This window comes from Drosophila biarmipes, chromosome 3L (assembly GCF_025231255.1).
Source record: "Drosophila biarmipes strain raj3 chromosome 3L, RU_DBia_V1.1, whole genome shotgun sequence".
NCBI lineage: Eukaryota > Metazoa > Arthropoda > Insecta > Diptera > Drosophilidae > Drosophila > Drosophila biarmipes.
The window spans coordinates 4,383,039-4,403,184 of NC_066613.1; the positions used below are offsets into that span (position 1 = coordinate 4,383,039).

The 20,146-nt window shown below is 49.0% G+C and overlaps 1 protein-coding gene across 1 annotated transcript in view; it reads left to right on the forward strand.

Moving 5' to 3' along the window:
- LOC108030727 (myb-like protein M) overlaps positions 1-12,374 on the forward strand; it is a 53,800-nt gene extending 41,426 nt beyond the window's left edge. Inside the window, exon 4 of the mRNA XM_017103769.2 lies at positions 12,010-12,374. Coding sequence (XP_016959258.1) covers positions 12,010-12,374 — 365 coding nt within the window. The remainder of the gene's footprint in view (positions 1-12,009) is intronic.
- The last annotated feature ends 7,772 nt before the right edge of the window (positions 12,375-20,146 follow it).

Genomic DNA, 20,146 nt, shown 5'->3' on the forward strand with positions numbered 1-20,146 from the left:
TAATGCGCAGTCGAGGGGGAATGACTGCGCTGCTTCTCCCCGTAGACGAACGGGTTGCGCAAGGTAAATCCAAGGTTTAAATTAAAACACACTTGTTACTGTCTTAGACGCTGCCGTCTCCGTTGGAAGTCGTCGTCTCGATTTCATTAAAAATGTTTTTACGCCCGCATTATCCTTTCGCTTTCCCTTCGCCCCCGCCGTTGACTCCTTCCAGCGAGCAATTTAATTTGGCTATGAAACGCTTGCTGCCTCCTTGACACTTTCACTTTCCCACCCCTTCCGCGCTGCCTTTCACCTTCGCCTTCACCCTGCCACTCGAGGCGATGGCTTGTTTTAAGCAGCTTAAGCTTGTCGTTGACATTCGCCCGTGCTGTTGTCAGTGCTGTAAAAGCGCTCATAATTTCACGCTAAGCGAGCACACACGCGTCCTTCTGGGTCCTGAGTCCTGCTCTTGGCTTTCGCCGGAGCGCTCCCACCTCAGTTTTCCGCACTTGGCTGTTCCACGAGTCACATTCGGAGGATATCGAAGCGAAGTCGCCGAGGATATCTCTGAAATGCAATAAAGTTGAGTGCCGATTCGCTGAGCTCTCCATTCGCGTCTCTACTTTTGCTTGGCCATTCTTCGTGTCTCCATCCAAGGAGGTTGGTTTTCCCATCCCGACGTCCGAGAAATGATTTAACAAATGTCTTCTGTGAGAAACCAATCGATACATACATTGGAAAAAGTTTTGGCCTCAGCTCCATCCCGCACTCCACCGTTTGGGTCATCCGATGGCTGTTGTCTTTATTACATTCTGATGGATGTTGCGATTTGACTTCAGCTCGAAAGAAATACTCATTGCATGCTCGGGGGCCATTGAATGGATCATTTTGGGGTATTCATGTGCTTTTAACAGAATTAGTCTAGCCGGCTAATGTGCTAAATGGACGTGGCGGGAGTCTGGTGAACCCTTCATAATTACACATGGAGCGCATGATGAGCTGCAAGTCATTCCATAGGCAAGACCCATCTTTCTGCTTTCCAGCTTCTCCGCCCAAGGAAGCCCACTTTAATCTTATAAATCATGGGCTGCAAGCAGCCGCGGAGCCAAGGGCAACCGCACATATCATAACATTTAGCATACTTCACTTAGGCAAACATTTAATCCGACATCTTGTCTGGCCCCCTGTCCTCCACCTGAGCACGGAGCTCGTTCGGAATGCAAACGCGGAGGCTACGTTTTCATTTCCGCTGGCGTTTTTATTTTCATTCCCTTCTGCACGTTATCAAATAATGAATATCAAATGTAATGCTTATCATTTATTTGCCAAGCCGAAACCGAAGCGAACTGGAAGCTATGGTGTGGTCGCTGGGGCAGGCGCTCCTCCCCGCCAGGTGGCTACATATTATAATATTTACTTAATTTTCATTTCTAATTCGGCCGCTCTCCCTTCCGTGGGCGCTTTCTTATGAGGCACATGATATGGCTATCCGGGAGGAGGACCTTGGCATTGGCAGGCAGGGGCAGGCGAAAATAGAAAAAACCTGCATAATAAGCAAGTCTCGCAGCCGAACTTCGCTGTTTGGGGCCCAAAGTCAAGTGATTGGGTGGGCCGCCGAGGGGTGTTGATTCTGGCAGGTGGCTTAAGCTGCGTCTAAAGCGATAAGGCAAAGTATTTGAATTTTTAATATAACGAAATGCGGATCTCAACGAACAAGGGACCCCACCCCCGTTCGTCGCAGACAGGGACAAGAAGGCGCTGCGGCGAATCCCAGATACTCTGCGCGGGCGAATTTCCCCTCCTTGGCTCCCTGTTGCTTGGGAGTGCTGATGTATTCAAATACGATTCGTGGCCGCCATTTTCCTGTCACTGGCTGTGAAAATTCACAGCTTTCCTCTCCCCGACTTTTCTGGCTAATCTTTTGGTCAGCGAGCACCCATTCCCATCCTCCCCACCGGACGACGGTTGTCCATTCGCTTTTTTGAAATTCCAATTTGAATGCTTGTGGCTTTCTCCCGGGCTGTTAGTGGACGGTTTTGGCTAGGGACGTCTCCCGCAGCAGCCAATATTATATTATTCGAGCCATCGCAACTGGCTGCCTCCCTCCGCAGAACCCGCTGCTCGTTCGTTGTTCTTGAAAATCGTAATTAGAATTGGTAATGTATTCAAATTGACTTTCATTTCCGTTTGTTCGTCGGTCTGTTCGTTTGTTTTATTTGGCATTCTTCATCAGGATTTTTGCGCTTTTCGGCGGGTTGTCGCGTCGCCCCTCGCAGGGAGAAGGGTCTGTTCCGCCATGATTACGGCCATCGATTCGCACTACCCAATCGCTGAGAAAAAGCGATCAACCGGCAGCCAGGGGCCAGACAAAGGCACTTTCGATTGTCGGAGCAGGCCGATTCTCCGGCCATATTTCAAAATCTCCGAACGTGAAACTTTTCCCTCGCAGGCAGTGGCGGAAAAGCAAGAAACTGAAAGTTTTCGCTGGCAGGCGGAACGCAGTAAAACCGTAAAGAATTCAACTAATAAAAATCAGGCATTCAAGTGCGAAAAAATCGCGAAAAGCATCATCAAATAATGTGCCACTCAAACCGATTCGCCGCCCTCCGCCGCCCCGCCCACCAAATCGCAGTTTGGATTCAACCGAAAGACAAATAGAAAAGCAAGAAAAGTAAAAGGCAAGTTGCGAACCAAATAAAACTATGCTGGCAGCGGGAGTGAAAAGTTTTTCCCGAGATGGCAGCGTGAGGCACTGGGCCCCATCCAAGACCCTCCGGTTGGGAAACCCCAGGAAAGCCGGGGAAACCTCGTGGCACAAGCGCATCCCTGGCTGCGAACAGGGCCATACTTCGATGGCTTGGCCAGGAGCGCGTGTCTCTCCACTTTCCTGGCGGATGCGAATGGCCACATATTTTCGCTGCCACGAAGCGTGCGAGGTATTTTCCCCATGTGCGGATGTGGCTGCCGCAGTGTCTGCGCGGCGGAAAAGCAATTTTCCTTTGTGTCGTGCCCAGGTTTCAGTTGGCATTGTCTTCCGCTCGCCGCACTGAGCTGGCAAATTTGTTGCAACCGAAATAAACACTTTATTAAATGCATTGGAATAAGCGCCGCCCTCGAAGGAGCTGAGGTCCTGCGAGCTTCCCCACATGCGGCGCAGGATAAACTTTGAGCCAAGTGAATTTGGTGCTAAGCTCAAGTAAGAGATTCGACGCCGGCAAAAAGTGGATTGCTAATGCACTCGGAGGGCTCAGGGAACTGGGGCTGGCCAAGTGGGGGTAGGGGAAACGGAATGGGTAGGAAAACCCGGCAAAGACCCAAAAAAGTCGCCGCATAAATATCTCCGCCGAACAGGCAAAGGCCTTTACAGGTTATTACTTATTTATTTTCTGTTTTCTTTGCATTTTGCTTTTCATGTGCCCGCAGCTTACGACCCTCCGCTCCGATAATCGAAGGCAAGAATCAAATTATGCTAGAATTGAGATTGATTTTTTATTCAATTTTAATGCGACAAATGCAGGCAGATAAACAGACGACAGCTCCGAGGACACACACATTGCCCGGAGCCCCTGGCCCCGGCTCCGAACAGGATCCGTCCTCTGCGAAACACGTGGCCTGAATGGGCGGATCGGGGACTCCCGGGGCCGGGATGGGAAATTACAAGGGCGATGGCACATAAGGGAGTCGCACTGGATTAGGTCGTCCTCCAGGCCAGGTCCTTATGGGGAACTTTTTGAATATTACAGCATAAATCGATTAGCTTCTATCAGAGCGTCGGTGCTCGTGTGTGGTGTCTGTGTTGTCAGTGATTGACACTTGAAGCGGTTTTTTGCTTGGTTCGCTGGCTGTTTGCTCATGCTGCTCCAACTCCGGCTCCGAGGCCATTGATATGCGTTCCGAGCACTCGACTCCGAGGCCCGGCTTCATCTAATAAGCACCCGAACATAACTCCACTCCCGTAGAGCCCATCTTAGGTACACGGCCCCATCGTGAGCCGGGCAAATTGGCTGCCGAGACCTTTCAATGGAGAACGACCTCGATTTGCAGCATAGATTGGAAGGAAATTAAAGATTGAGTGGAGGGAAATGAGCTTTCTTTGAGCTGCAGCGGAAATTGTTATGTGATAATTGGGTATGGCGTTTCTATCGATTGCCCGGGACTTGCCGCAAACTGGGCCAAAGGTGCCGCACTACGGGAGTCGAAATCCTCTGGCTCGGTGTTTGTCCAGGGGATTATCGCCTTTCCTATTTGGTCGCAAAATTACATTTCAATTTGGATCACTTCACATCACCAACGCACCGGGAACCAGTCAGCAAAATCTGCTGAGCAAATACTCAGGCACTAACCTCCGACACACTGCAATTAGCGCTGGCACACACGAACGCAGGGGTAAATATGACAGTTTGGCAGGGTCTTGGTCAGGGGTGGATTCGAGCGGAGCATAAGGTATAATTTAGTAGAAATCAAAGGCAAATCGCGCATCGAATCGGAAGGCGGCAGAAAACGTCGATTTCAGAGCAGGCAAAGGGTTGGAGGACGGGTGATCCGGCGATGAGTTATGGGGCAGGAAATCAATTGTCTTGACAACAGACACAGCAATCCCATTGTGCAATATTTCAGCGCTTTAAAGCGAAAGAATTTCGCAGTTCTGCCCGCTCTCCTTTGTGTTCCAATTAAAAGGGTTTGCGCCGAAGGATTCACTTCATTGTCGGTTGGCTTAGGGGATACTTCCTTTTGCAGGGGCTCGGCCATCCATCCAACCAGCCAACCAGCCAACCATCCATCGGATACCATCCACCACCCCACCTGAAGATTCGAGTCGAGTTTCACGCTCCGCTCGTTCGGCAATTTGTTGTCGCGGCTGTTGACTTTGTCATTTCACTTTTCCCTTCCGGAACTGTCCTCGTGCTTGCACTTTCGACCTTAAGCTTTAATTGCTCGACTTTCCCCGCTCGAAACTGTTGACGTTATTTTTTGTGATTCGCTGGCTCTGAGACCTTTCCCTGCCCCTTTCTGGCTTTCTCCCGCTCATCGTGACAAAATATGTTGGCCTGGCTTTCGCTTTGTTTTCGGCGCTTCTCGTGGGAAACTTGGCTAAGATCATGTCAAACTCTCGTCAGCATCGTCCTTTTGGCTGCCTTGTCTGGTCGTAATTATCACGCTAATGAATCAAGTGTAGTCGCTCGAAACTAATTGATATGGGAAAGGGCCTCTGGCCTGCTAGTTCCCAGATTCCTGGTGGGATGGTTGGCTCGATGGAAATCATGCCCGGCCGAACTGCGGCGCGTGTGCTGCCTGGATAGTAAGGGTAGTTCGCGGACCCACGATGATTTGCATGTGAATTTTCCCCATTAGCCACTGACCATATTGGCCGGAGAAGCAGGGGAAATTTGATAAGAATTAAAAACTGTGCGGAGGTAATTGCCTGTAGCTTCTGTGAAGTTTTCTAAGTGGATTTCGCTGATTTCGCTTACTTTTGTTCTTACTTTCCCGGCAACTGGCCCCAGGGATTTCCCGGGAGCTTGTTAAGCGACTTTCCGCCTGCTCAGGTGGTGATGATGATGGGTTTGTTCGCTGCTGATGACTTTCGGCTCCCTGGAGTATTCGCCGGTAATAACTGCGATTGTATTTGTGTTTATTGTTATTTGCCAGGTAGAACTTTTCTGAAATTGCTAAAGAAAGGCGGAAGCGTCGGAGGGTCGCGGAAAACTTTGCATAAGCCGGGCGAGCTGCGCCGGCAATCAATTTCAATTTTTAAGCCCTTTACCGAGGACAACGTTTTTAATTAATCGTCGGATTACCAGGAGCTGCAGGACTCTGGACGTGGCTGCTGCCCAGGGCAGCGGTTTACGCTCATCCCGTCCCATCCAGCTGTCCATTTTTTCCATTATCTGTGCCATTTATTCTATTTTCGTCGCACAACTCAACTAAACGAGCGACAAATTGCCGACCCGCTCCGACCAAGTGCCGGCATCATCCTCCGGCCCACATGAACTCCCATTGTCCCCGCCCGCGCTGCGGCGCTTAATCCTTCCGCGCTTTGTGTCATCAGTGCGAGGTCTCCGTCCGCCACTTGTGATGGATTTGGCAGACATCGTACGTCGGGCATCGGGCATCGGCCATTCTGACCATCTGGCCACAAGTGTCATGGCGATTTGCGGGACGAGTGCGGTGGCTACATCCCCTTCGATTTACTCGCTCTGTGGTCTCGGTCCCTGCGCTCCGAAAATCTGTTTTGAAAACCAATAAATCTGATTTATTGCCGCCCCTTCTGTGCCCCTCCGACTTTGCCGTCTCTCTTCATTTGCGATTTAAGCTCGGTTTGCCTGCGTTTTTTCCCGGTGTATATTATAACAAAGTGTTGTTGGAGGGTTTACACTGCGGCTCTATCAATAGCTCCTGCGGGCAATTCCAAAGTGCGGATTAAAAGCTGATGAATAGGACCAACTATGGCGCATGGAAATCGATGTGGGGATAAGTCAACAGATACTCGGAGTAACAACCTCCTTACCCCCAGTGGAAACAAGCTTTCCGGAACCCGAAGCTGACGCCAATTATCGTCATCAAGGTCCATCAGGGGCCATCAAAGCGAAGTCATAAATTACAGAAGGTGCTAAGAGCCACATGGACGCAGAGAAAGTGCCAAAAGTAATGACACATCTCCCACACCTCCTCATGTCATGTCGGAATCGGGGATGGCCAGTGTCATCATCGTCGTTAGAGGCGCAAATCTGCGCTCCGGGCAATGTTATTGTAACAATCGACACCCAACGCGTTAAAAACACACATATATGTACACCGTACACCCGAAATGATTGCGGGGTCGGAGTGGTTGGCATGACCCGCGGCGTATTTCGGTTTTGACCACCATTCCGACTCCCAATCCCGTTTCCACTCCCACTGCCGTCTCTCCACGGGGGTGTTGACAATTCAAACGCAATAATTGCGACTGCGAACCACACGACGCTCGGCGGGACTCGTAGCTCCGACTGGGATTGGGATTGCCGAAAGGTGTGGCGCGCTCGTTACGCCGTGTTTGACACAATGTCAACTTCTGTAATAAGTTTCTACGGGCCGTAAAAAGGAGAAGTACATGGTCATGTTGCTGGCAGTTGCAGCTCGCTTTGATCTCCGCCTCGGGGTAGTTCGACCTGGACCGAAAGCCGCACTCCGTGTCAGACGAGACGCAGTTCTAATGAACGCTCACCCCGAACTTCGTAGTGTTCCCGGCTTCTCCGGTTGCTGATTTTTGATCCTGTTTCCCATTGTGGCCATTGTTCTCGCACCCCGCATCCGTCATTTGCGTTCCGTTTTTCCATAAATTTTTTTCGGTCGGGTGTTTATTATTAGCCTGGCAAATACATCCGCACGACGAAGTCGCAACGGCAGCCGGCGATCCTTCCCGTGCCTTTTCAGTCGAGTTGGCTGCCATTGTGTCCCGGCATCACTGAATGAATGTTGGTTTAATGAGTGTAATATGTCAATGGTCGCCTCGCGAGGCCGGCAGGGAGCAATGCAGTCATTAGCATTCCGAAATTACGCAAAATATTTGGTGAAAAGAAAGTGAAACACTGCAAAGAACGACCGATTTTAGTGGTGCGGCAGCCGCAAGCCAGGTTGCAAATGGTTCGGAAGGGAACCGTCATTGTTAGCAATACTGTTTTTGAATATATGTATTTCTTTATGCTGGACCTAAAAAAGTCACTTCCTTGAACATATATTCTTTACTAATAATTCGAGTTAGAAAGGTTATTATCATTTTCATTTCACATCAGTTATTTATAGTCTTGCAAAGATTAGCGTCAAGTTTTCCGGCCATATTAAACACTTGTATTTAGCTTTCTGTCCGCTTCTTTTAATAATTTCGTTTCGCGAGTAGGGTTTTAAAGCCATCGATGCGAATTTTTTTCCAATCTTCATTAAAAGAAGCCCCAGATGGTGTTTTCAAACTCTCCTGATCGGGCGTTTATGTTTTTAATTTATTCGAGTTAAATGTCACGCCCCCTTACCAGGTGAAGGTGTGCTTCTTTAGATACTTAATTTACACAGACAGATTTATTTTGCTTAAACCTTTCTTTAATCTTTGATCCTTCTATAATCTTTAGTTTTAGTTACTCGATTTGTCGATTAAGAGCTCAAATTAATAACTACTCTAATATAGCGTTAAAAATTAAAAGATCCAAATAAAAAATGTATTTTCTGGAAGAATTTAGATCAAACAAGAAAAAACACAGTTTTTTTTTTAGTATAAAATTAAGTTCCGGCCTTTCACCTAATATTTAAATTTTATCTATAGTCCGCTACATTTAAAGCATTCCAATTACATGGGTTTTTCGATGGCCATTTTGCCGGCCAGATTTTAAGCTTGCACTTTAATTAAAGGCGACACTTTTAATTGCGGCATATGCTCAAGGACCCTTCCGGAACAATGTGCCCCAGGAGCCATTGAACGGCCGCAGAAGCCACCAGAGACCCGCTGACATATTGCACAAAGGCCGCCGACCAATGGGTTATCGCACTGAAAGGACCGCCGCTGGCAAGGACAAACTGCCGGGCAGGACTCTACTTATCGGAGCGCTATCTGCGCGCTGCCGGTGCTCAGCAAACCGCGAAATCGAATCCGTAGATCAAGCGGACGAGTGAAAAAATAAAACTGATTCAACTCGCGCTAATAAATGAAAGGCAGCCCAAATGTTTGCAATTGCTTTGACATGTTTGACAACAATGGCGAACGGAGGCCGGATGCGGGAGGGACACGACTTAAGCCGCTGCCGAATGCGATTGCGTATAGAAATTGAAAAACCCAACCCTTAAGTCCTGTGGGCCTGGGCATTTGCATTGATTTCAATTAATTTGCTTGTTGTGTCATCTCCGATCCTTTGCCGCGTTGTCGGATTGCGGGGCTGTAATTGATATTTGGCCCGGTTGGGATTCGGGCTGGTGCGCGTCAAGTGCCTGCAACCCCTCGCGTCCAAACCCTTTCCCGATGCAAATTATGTAAATGCCAAACATGCATTAGAGGCCAGCGGACCTCCTCCGCTCCCACCTCTAATTCTGGTCGGAATTATTCAGGCGGATAACTTCTGCGCCGTCTTCGCTCAGCTGGGCGAATTTCGGCGTTTGCTCGGCTGCAGAGGATGCGTCGGGGTGACTACAGCCAACTGTCATTGACAGCTTCACTGCCCTCCGCCAGGACAACAAGGTGTTTGCGCCCCGACTTCGTCCTTGCCGGCCGGATGAGTCAGCGGCATTGACATTCACATTCGCATTTCCCCAGTAGCTTTTAGTTTTGTGAATTGCAAATGCCAGGACATCTGTTCGAGTGTTCCAGGGATCAGACCCAATCCTCAAGTGGCATTAATGCGCTTACTTTTTAGAGTGTACAAAGTGCAGGAACGGCGGTTGGTTGATTCATTCTTGCCCTACCCCGCGCAGCCCGAGTACTTACTTTCCCATAATTGCGGGCATTTGAATGTCTAATTTAAGAACATTTAAAGGGTGTCACTACTATAAGAGGCCCTCTGTTGAGCCGTGCGTGTGAATACCGAATCAGGCTGGGTAATGGGATCAATCGATGCATCTGTCCTTGGAATATTTTTAGGTGCTTCAAGTACTTATGCCCCATTGGTATTTATATATAAAATTGATGGGGCATGGGTTAATCGGTTTAAAAGTTGTACCTTCGCAGGGCTTTATTTTCCACAAAGTTTTTCAGCAGCGACTTTCTTTGGCTTCCATTCCGGGCTGCCTGTTAATTGTTAATTGGCTGCATCGACTGTTAATTGTTCCAGTTGTTGTTGGCGAAGACCTGATTGGGGCATTGTGAGTAAAAAGTTTCGAGTGCTTTCGTCTGGCCAAAGTTTGCGGCGAAACAAAGGGAGCTTCGCCAGCGGATTGATTGGTTCGTGAATTAATTACCTGGATTGCGCAAGATTACATAATCCCCAGTGGCCGTTCATCCCCGATATCCGACCAGTCTGAAGTTTTCCACACACTCACCACTCTTTCCTTTAGCTATGCTCCACTTCAGCCCGAAAATGTTCCGTTGATAATCCTGAAAAATAGAATCCTATTCCGCACTGTCCCCAGTGCCCTCACTGGCCCATTTCCATTTCCATTTTCATTTCCAGCCATTGCCCGTATACACAGTTTTTATTTATTTTGCCTTTAACAAAATTTGGCAAATTTACACTTCGCTGGCAGGGAAACAAACAACAACAAAGCCGGGCATCCCATTCCGAGTCCCGGCCCACTTTCAGGGAGCCTGATTGCGCCATAGCCCCATAAATAAGGGCAGCATTCAATGCAAATTGGACTATTTACGCAAATTTTATTGCCACACAATTTTTACACATTTATTTTGTTTTTGTTGCCGCTAGTTTTGCTTCGCCACATGGAGACGCAAATGCTTTATTCCTTTGTTGTTGCCAATACTTTGTTGCCTCTGTGGAGTTGGTGCCCCAAGCGTCTACTAAATCAGGCCATTTGGCCGCTGCTTCCTTGACTTTTACTGGGGCGACAATTTGGTTTCTTTGTTGTGTGCTACGCTGAGCTGTGGGCCTCCCCGTCCTGGCCCACGATGAACCCTTTCTGCCTCGTCGAATTATGCGATTTTGTGTCATTATTCCCTCGCCAAACGGGGCAAATTTCCCTCGTGCCATCAGAAATCGTTGGGTGACCGAATGTGTTTTTTATTGACATTTAGTCGCGTCGCAGATTTTCCCGTCCTCAACGAGTTGATTCCAGTTGGCCTGGCCTGTGTCATAAAGCGCCTACGGTGGGGATTTACCAATAAATTCGTTCTAGTGAAAATTTATTGGCATTGCTTTTTAAACCGCGACGCGTGTTGCCCCCGAACTTTTATCTCCAGGAAATTGACATTGATGGCCTGCCTGCGAGCGAGTGGACCTGACCTTAAAAGCGGAATATGTTTGTGGAGAATACCAAGGGGTAATTGTTCGGACGTAATCGATTGATTGGAGCTTAAAAGAGTAGAAATGTTGCAGACTGGTATATATTGCGGTTAGAAATAAGAAGGAGTGAACAGGTACTGTGATATGAGAATCTGGTTGAGCATTAACTACACCTCGCGGCTGATAAATGAACGAAATATCTTCGGTTGAAGAGTCGTATAACAAGTAAAAAAATGTGCAGCAAAATAGTCAGTCCTGAACAATTTACGATTCCAGGATACGATGCTAAGGACGGGCCTAATCGGGCTCTACGCTGACACGCACGTACGTCAGGGCCAAAAATTAACAGAGTTATTAGCTCGTTATCTCTCGCACTTCATATTTACACAGTTGGCTACCAAAGCCGAGCAAATCAGGGCGAAAGCCAACCGAGGAGCCCGAAAGGGGCCAATACCCGCCCCGCCCCTCGATGAGCAGTTTACCCCTAATTTTGTCGCTTGTGTTGCTTAAAATTCAAACAATGTGTTGATGCCTTCACACCAACCAAAACATGCATAATTAATATGCAAAGAGCGGCAACAACAACTACAACCACGGGCACGAGCTGCCGGCAAAGAGGAACTTTTCCGAACGGGCTGCTTGTGGAAAATTGAAAGGGTTGGCATAATTTTTTGTGGGCAGCGGGGGGCTCCGGCCGAGGCGACACTTTGCTTTTGCCTGCTTCATTATCACAGCTTCCGCGTCAACATTATTTCCGCAAAACAGCAACAGCAGTGCGGCAGGGGGGTGAGGGTTGCGCTGTTGTTTTTGTTATTGCCATGCATAATTCATATGAGAAAAGCAACAATAGGCGACAACGATGAGCGGCGGGAAAGTGAAAACCTCAAACCCTTGCGAGTCGGCAGCGAAAATGCTTTAATTGAAGCGCACACACACAGGCACACAATAACTCATTTGCATATTTCAATGCATGCAATTAGGGCCAGGGCGGGGTGGGAGTGGCGGCCCCTTAGCGGAGAAAGCAGCAACTGTCATGACATGGAAAAAGTTTAGCCCCCTTCAGAAACTTCCTTGTTCTCCACACCTAGTAACGGATTTGGGTTCGCTCTTCTTTCAGCCAAGTCCCGGCACTTCACGGTCAACGGTCTGCTGAGTGCCAATAACACGCTCCAACAGCAGCAGAACCAATACAACCTGCAGCCCTCGAGTGACAGTCGCAACATCTACAACAATCCCTATATTCCGCCGCAGCAGCAGCAGCAGCAGCAGCAACAGCAGCAGCAACAGCTGCAGCAGCAGACGCAGCAGCGCACCGCCCACCTGTTCAAGGCCCTGGCTGCCTCCGCTGGCGGCACCAACAGCCTGACCCATCCCTACGACTTCTCCAACTCATCCTCCTCCTCCAACGCCAACAACGAGCACCAGGGATCCTCCTCGTCGGAAACGGAGAATGCCTTCCTAACTCATAATAACGGTGAGTAGCTCCTTTTGTATTTCAGAACAATCTATACTTTACTACTTAAGCTAGAAAAACTAGGAAGAACGCTTCGAATATCAGAAACCTTTTATCAGCTAAGGGGAGCAAATCGAGATGGAGTCATATAAGCGGCAAAGCGAGATGGTACAGCGCCAAATTGTGTGTCTGTCATAAAACTGTTAAGACCACAATATTGGGCCTGCTGAAACAAACTTGCGCTGCGCATGAAGCTCAGGAAGCTTCATATGGAATCCCAGATGTTCAGATTTTGTACTTTGCAAGAAGGGGAAGACTAGTCTTCGCACGCTTTCTTGCGCGCCTCGCCACTACGTGTACTGCCGTGCACGTGATAATAAAGAATAACTTTGTTTCTCTGAACAAAGCTATAAGTTATGATCGTACATACAGTTTGACAACCTGTCTTTGAAATAGAGAAGATACAACTCAAAAATTCTTCCCCTAGTAAAAACCGGAAACTCGTTAGGTGTTAATGCTTTAACAGTGTTTGTTCTGGCTGTCATATAACCGCGTATTTTTTCTTTATTTTAAAACGATATCGTGGGAACAGGGCTAATGGGGAGAAGGATGCATAAAATGCAAGGCTGCAAATTGAATTAGACTCCTGCAATTAAAAACACAACTTTCCGGAACTCCTAAGTAATATTTCCTTTTCCGCTGCCTCCGCAATGAATCAGGAGGGCGGCGGACGAGGGGCAACTGGTTCACCTGCCCGGTTGGATGCCAGCTTGCCATAATTTGCACGCAATTTGCATTTCAAGTGGCCAATTCCCCCGCCGTCCCGCTCGCATCACACTCGCCTCAAGTTGGCCAGTGGCCGGGCCTTCCTTCTAATTACGTCTCAAAAAGTGCTCGGTGCTCGTAGCTCAGAGCAGCCCAGACTCACGACCCAGAACCAGGCCCGAACTTGGCGCCCAGTCCGGCGGCAGTAAGTGAAATTTATGTGAGTGCTTATAATTTGTAAAAGTAAACGAACCGGAGAGCGGCCCACGTTAGGGCAAGAGGTAAATGAGAGTTTGTTTAGCAACAAATTACGCAGGAAGCGCTTGGAAAAAGGTGTGCGGTCCTGAGATTTATGTGGGTGCAGCTAGTGACGATGGACAGGGGAAGGGTGCGAAGGAACGCGGATCAGTGGGAAGGCCATGATTATCCGAGAAGAATTGAATCATCAGAGTTTGTACCTATCGGGTATTCCACTGTCTCTGGCCTAAGGCTGTCCTGACTCCTGCTTGCCCCAATCGCCTGCTTGGGCTGCGAGCAAGAACTTCATATCCCCGCCATTGTTGGCTCCCTTCCTCGGGGCGGCCATAAAATGTGGCAAAGTGCAATTGCCTGGTAGACCGGGGTGGGCCATGGGTCGAGCAGACGCCGCCAGTTATGCAATAAAAATCATTAAAAAATACAGAACTGAAAGCGGCAAACTTAACAAGCAGACAGCTCCGCCCTGCGACGAAGCCGTGAGAAGGGAATTGAAAAAATCGTGGCAGACGCTGCGAGATGCATCGTGGTTGTTACAAGGAACTGGTAACAAGTAACAGGAAACTGGAAGCTAAACGAGCGCCCAGCGCCATAAACTTAAATCACGATTAAAAGTGTGATTATCCTTGTGGCGTTACAAATCGCCGCCGCTGCAGCTGACAACCCGAGGACCAGGACACAGCCTCCGCCGGTCCCTTGGCCTGTTTGGCTGCTCCTTCTGCGGAGGTCCTGTTGTTGCCGTTGTCTGACTTTATATCTGTACAACCAGGCGCGGCTGTGGGTGAGCAGACAAGACTGCCTTCGATGTTGTGTCCTCCGCTCCTTTCCAGAAGGAGTCGCCGACAGTTGTTGTTTTGACTTGTGAATGGCCCACGGCTGACTAGTTCGGCCTCAGGACATCCGGAAGCCAGCTATCAGATACACGCAATCGTCGCATTTTTAAAGCCATTTTGTGTTCGCCTTAAAGAGCCTTCCATCCAATTAACCAGGACACAGTTAACACAACACTTACGGGAACTCTGCACAGAGGACCTCTTAAATTTTAGTTTTTAGAATGCCGTGAAACCTTAAACAAAGGATTTCAGGGAACACTTTGAATTTTTGGTTGATTGCCACAAAAAGAAAATCGTGGCAGACGCTGCGAGATGCATCGTGGTTGTTACAAGGAACTGGTAACAAGTAACAGGAAACTGGAAGCTAAACGAGCGCCCAGTCCCGAAAATAAAGCCGTAGTTAAATCCTTTTTGAAGCTTCAAATCTTGGCATTATTTTCCGCTCACATTGTAAATAACCCGAGCTGGGATTGGCCCTTTGCATATGTCCAGAATGCCGTCCGTCAATTGTCGGCTTTTTGCCGGGGTCCGCCCATAAACTGTCAATTGTTCGATAGGTATTTGCCAATTTTACAGTCGTCCCGGCCGTTCGGTTCGGCCTGCTCGCCCTGCTCGCCCTGCTCGTCCTGCCTCGATTTCACTGCAAACACAAACAAAGGCGAATGCAAATAAACGACGCTCCGAAGTGGGCCTAGAACAAAGGAGCAGTCAGGGGTGGCTCGGACATTCGGCTTATCACAATTGACCCATCACACGCCTTGCCGGCTGTCTGTCTGGACATTGGTTTAAGACCCCCTCCGCCGCCACCGTTCCCCTTTCGAAGCCGATCCGAACAATTGACTCTCGTATTTCACTGATGAACTTAACTTATGTCAAAATATGCGATAAGTAATCCTTTTTAGCCTCGACATTCGGCTTCCTGCCTGGGTCCTTACACTTGTCCTGCTCGCCGGCCCAGAACCGCCGGCCGAACCTTCGCCTGTGCAAATATTTTCCCTCCTGCGATAATTCCGTTCCGGGGCAGAGAGCTGATGGAAATGGCTATTTCTGTACATTTGTCACGAAATCTAAAACAAAAAGTTTATTTATGTTTTCTTTGCCCAGCATTGAGGACTCGTAATGAATTGTGACAGGAGACTGGCAGATGGGGGAGAAAGTGGTCAAGATCTGACTTTGTTTGAGTTTCATTTGTCCGGAGTAATGGGGAGGAGGACACTTGGAGGAGGAAACGGACTGGCACAGGTCACCCCAAGCCGAGACTTCTCCGATACGGAATGATACGCAAACATTTCTCGCAGTGGCCCGTACTTTTGATTGCGACAATTTCATGGTTCCGCTTCATTTGAAGGATGCTGCCAGGCAGAGACACAGATCTATCTATCTGGGGCCAGTCTTATCACCCCTTGCGCGCCAGGAACCCCTCGAAGCACAACGCCGAGATTCTCAATTAGGATAATCTCCAAATGACTAAGCAAATATTGGCCAAATTCGAAAATTCGATGCGGACTAGGCCGGGTCAAAACGCATTGGACACAGGCTAAGTCTCTGGGGACCATGGACCCCGTGCACGGGGCGGGGTGGGACAAGGGTGCAGTCCTCCATTATATGCACATAAAAATAAATTCCAAGACTTTATTATGCCCATGTACTTGTCATTGTCGATGTGTGTGCAATGGACTGTGTTTTGTGGGGGTTTCAGTCCGTGTTCTTTTGTCCCCGGCTCCGTGTTCGGGGCGGGGGTTCGGGTGAGGGTCCTGCAACTGCAATTGTTGTTTCCTCATCCCACAGTGGGAGTGAAGGGGGTGGGGTTGCAGACAGATTACAAGTGGGCAGGGGTGCATTTTGCATTTGTTTGTGCCCGAACTGCAGACTGCGTTTAATTTTTCGCAAATGTCCAATTGAATAACATGGGCTAAACGCTTCATTGCCTTTGCTGTTGTGTGTGATTTCTATTTGGTTAGTCAATTTTGGATTATTGTGGACAGTTTGGCAAGGACTTTCGACCAAAGCAGCTTGACAAATTGAATTAGAAACTAAGCCCGATTGCTCTCTGCCAAACTTTCGCCCAAGTTTGCTGGCTTCTCCGCCCGCCCACGGCAATCTCCAATCATGTGTTACTTCGCCAGCGTTTTTGCTTTTGTCGACTCGGCAAAGTTTACTGGAGCACAGCCGCCCACGGCCCAGGAAACCTCCTTGCGCGGCTGGCAAACAAACAAAACGACAGTTTGATGCACCGAAGTAACAGACAAAAACTGCAGCCGCCTTTTAGGCGCTCGGCCGGAGTGCCCGCCAAACGGGCGGCACTGCAAAAGTTCTCCTTTCGGATGTAGATGGTTATTGATAACCGAGAGTGGCTTCTGGCCCTAAGTGCGCCTAAGTGTGCCTCGAATATTGTGCAACTGTAATTTGGTAATCTCAAGTGCGCCACACACACTCAGGCCGCAAACGACCTGCAGGATGGGAACCACTCCTGCACAAAGTGACTTTTCAATCTCCATTGAGATGACAAAATTTTGCTTTCAACTGCTGGCCAAGCACTTGAGCAGGTCTTTTGGTCGACGTCAAGAGGGATGTTGTGGTCAGGCCATTATAACTTATAACTGGGACTGCTGCAATCCACTTTTTAGTCCTTCCATTTTGCAAATGAAATGCAAGCTGACATCGTATCAATTTAAATCAAATGAAGTGCCATTTGTGTCGTCTCATCTGGAAGCCTCGGGCGATAGGAGGAGGTGACCAGAGGAGGAAGGGGCTGGGAGCTGAGCAATCGAGCGTTAAGTGTAGTGCCCGCAAAGTTTAGCACACTTTTCGACCCATAACTAAGACCGACTTTCTACGATTCGAAGCCCGGCCGGTGACACAGTTTTGTGCGGACGAGGCACGTGCAAGTGCGAAAGTTGCAGCTCATTACGTGGCAAGAAGTTGTTGGCCAGTGGCCACCAGTGTTGTGTGCAAATTGGAGTCCCTGCGCCCAGAGTACGCCAAGTGCGCAGCTAAAGGATGGGAAGGGAAAGGTGTTAACCGTCCTCCTCCCACTTTCCCCACCCCTACGCATGTCCGGGCGCCCAACACACCTGGCCAATTTGCGCTTTTGACCCCTCGCAGGCGAAAACGATGCCAGCAGTTTAATGAGCTGCCATTTATATAAAAAGCAGCAAAGTAGCCAAGTGCCGGGAATGGGGCCGGGGAGGGGCTGCAGGCAGACAAATATTTAGCAACGTCGGTGGACTTTCTCCCCGCAGACAGACACACAAACGAAAGGACTCGGGGCACTCACATGTCCCCTGGACCCCTCTGCCCTCCACTTCCGCTCGACTGTGATTCATGCAGAGCAGCAGCGGCAGCAGCTGGCCATAAAAATGGCTTAAAATGATCATCATAAACGTTGAGTGAGCAAATATTGCAATAAAAGTAAATGACTGAAGGACGTCGTAAAATATTTATACGTGAGCTGCTCGCACGGCGGCAACCTGCGAGCGATGTAGGACATCCAGGGTGGGCGGGAGTCATGAATACCATGAAAGTGGCGGCCGAATGCTAGGAAATTAAGGGTCTGGCGGAAGAAATGTGCTTAGTGCGCGGAAAAGCGTAGATAGATTTGACCCAGTGAGGTGCTCAGGTGGCAAAGTGTTTCGGGTTCCGTCCCCAATGCCTTCCCCAGAATGTAGCTCGCCCCTCTAAGGAGACTCTAATGTAGTTCAGTGCAAATTTCATTATAGTGCACTTTATGGTGAAAGTTTCGGCTATAAAACGAGCGTTTTACGATAGTTGCAACCGAGAATCGCACAAAGCTCCGCTCCTCTAGGTGGTGTTGTTGAAAAGCTAAGCCATAAAAGTCTGCAAGCATCCCATTCACAAAGTTAACAGCAGTAGGGAAAAACTGCGCCCAGTTAAGTTCGAATAAGCCTCAGTTATTTATCCCGTCCCTACCCCAGAATTTCTTCTCCCATTTAAAAGCAGCATAATTTTATCACAATTCGCTGACGTTTCCGGGCGTGCTTAGAAATTGCAATCCTGTCCTGAGCTATCTGCCTACTCTGCTTACAGTGTGACAAGCCAACTGCCTAACATTCGTTGTAGCGCCGCTCTTCGACCCTTCATCCAAACGACCACCCTCTCTCTGTGTCTGCAAACTACCCCTACTTGCTGTTACTTGCAGAAGTTTCGTCAAGTTTTCCGGTTCCCCTGCCTGCTTCGGGGTAGTTAGATAATCTGGGTTAACATTGCACCCCTCAGATACTCTGGTAAGTATGAGCCCCTTACGGCAAGTCCTTTCCAATGTTACAGAGCTTTTCTGTTAGTGAAATGTAAATGTTATAGATTATTTTAACATTTAATTGAATACTTTTGCTCTTTATTAGAGCTGTAAGCGAACGTGTTCTGCTTATAATTCAAGCAGGATAAGGGCTCCGAGGCAAAATGTTCAGGCGAGAGCTGTGAAATATTTGGCATCCCTAACCACTTAGCATGAGATGTTGTTACATTTGACATTTCGTAATGTGATTACACAGTCTACATCTGCCAACTCCTGTTCCGAAGGAGCCAAACCCCTCCGAAGCTCCCGAGGTACACCAACAGCTTTAAGCTCCCATCGCGGTGCACCGGTGTTAGCCAACAGAGGTCCTCAGGGGAAGCGCCACGCCAAGCTCCCGAAAGCTCCTCGTAGGAGGGAGCTCCTGGAGAGTCCTGCTCCGCAGGAGCCGAGCTGCCATTGATGGCTGCTGCGACGCAGACGCCGGCGTCGGCCGAGCACTTGCACTTACACAACGAGCGTATGAGCGATGGCCATTACACTCGTGCTGCACACTTTTAGGCGCTGCGCTGCTATTTCGGCTTTTGCATAACTTTTATTGTGGAAAACACAGCTGGCCGAATTCGGGCGGAGAGAAAGCCGAGAAAGCTGGGAAAGCCGACGGGGCAGCAGCCAGGGCCGACGGCCAGAAGAGCCGACGAGAGCAGAACGCGGAAGTTGACTGCCAGCCGACTGTTGCTCATCTCCCGACGACGCCATTGTCCGTGCACCGTGCCCGTGTGTGTGTGTGCGTATCTGTGTCCTGTGGCCGTGTCCTGAAAGCTGGAGCTGGCAATGCGGCCGGTAGTCGCATCGTCGCATCTGGCTAACGCCGCCATAAAACGCAACGCATTCAATGTGGCAAGCGCAACAATGAGCTGCTGCTGCCGCCGCTGTTGCTCCTGCTGCTCACCACTGTATCCTTCGAAGCCGAAATCGACGTAGTCGGGTCGTGTGTATGCAATTTTGCATTAATTTTTGTTAGCCCTCTCGGCCGTCAAATTTAACTGCAGTTTAGTTCAGCCGCCAGCCTGTGCGCCTCGGCCTTGGCAATTTGAACGGCCAGTGTGTGCAACTGACGCCCTCCAGACCGACTCGACCGCTTTAGTGAACAAATGTGAAAAGAAAGGCAATTTATTACATTTTGGCGCCAAAAAGTTCGACGCAGCTGCGAGTGTGAGAGTGAGTGCGGATTGTGTAACAAGTTGGCGGCATGTGGCCGGAAAAACTCAGTTCGCTGGTCAACTGGCACCTCTGACTGCTCGAAGCTAGCCCAAAATACATACTATCCAAACCCTTGTGCTAATATTAGACGCCTAATAAGTGGGTTTTATCAACCAACATACGAGCCTTTAATCACGGCCGCGTTGCGTATACGCAACGTTTCCTAGTTCCACATCCTAATTAAACCGATTGCCCACATAACAAGCTGCACAGTAGGTAATTAAACAATTACAGTGGTGGCTGGAACATAAGTTTGAGAGCACTCCTAGAACACATTTCCGGGGATAGCGCGCGCAAAGTGTAAATTAAATCAACACAAAAGCACAACTGAGAACACATCGCATCTCCCTAATAAAATAAGCCGCCGCAGGCTGCGAGGAGCAGTAGTAAGACCGTGAGTCCTGGCACTGCTTGGCGGCCAAAATACTTGAAA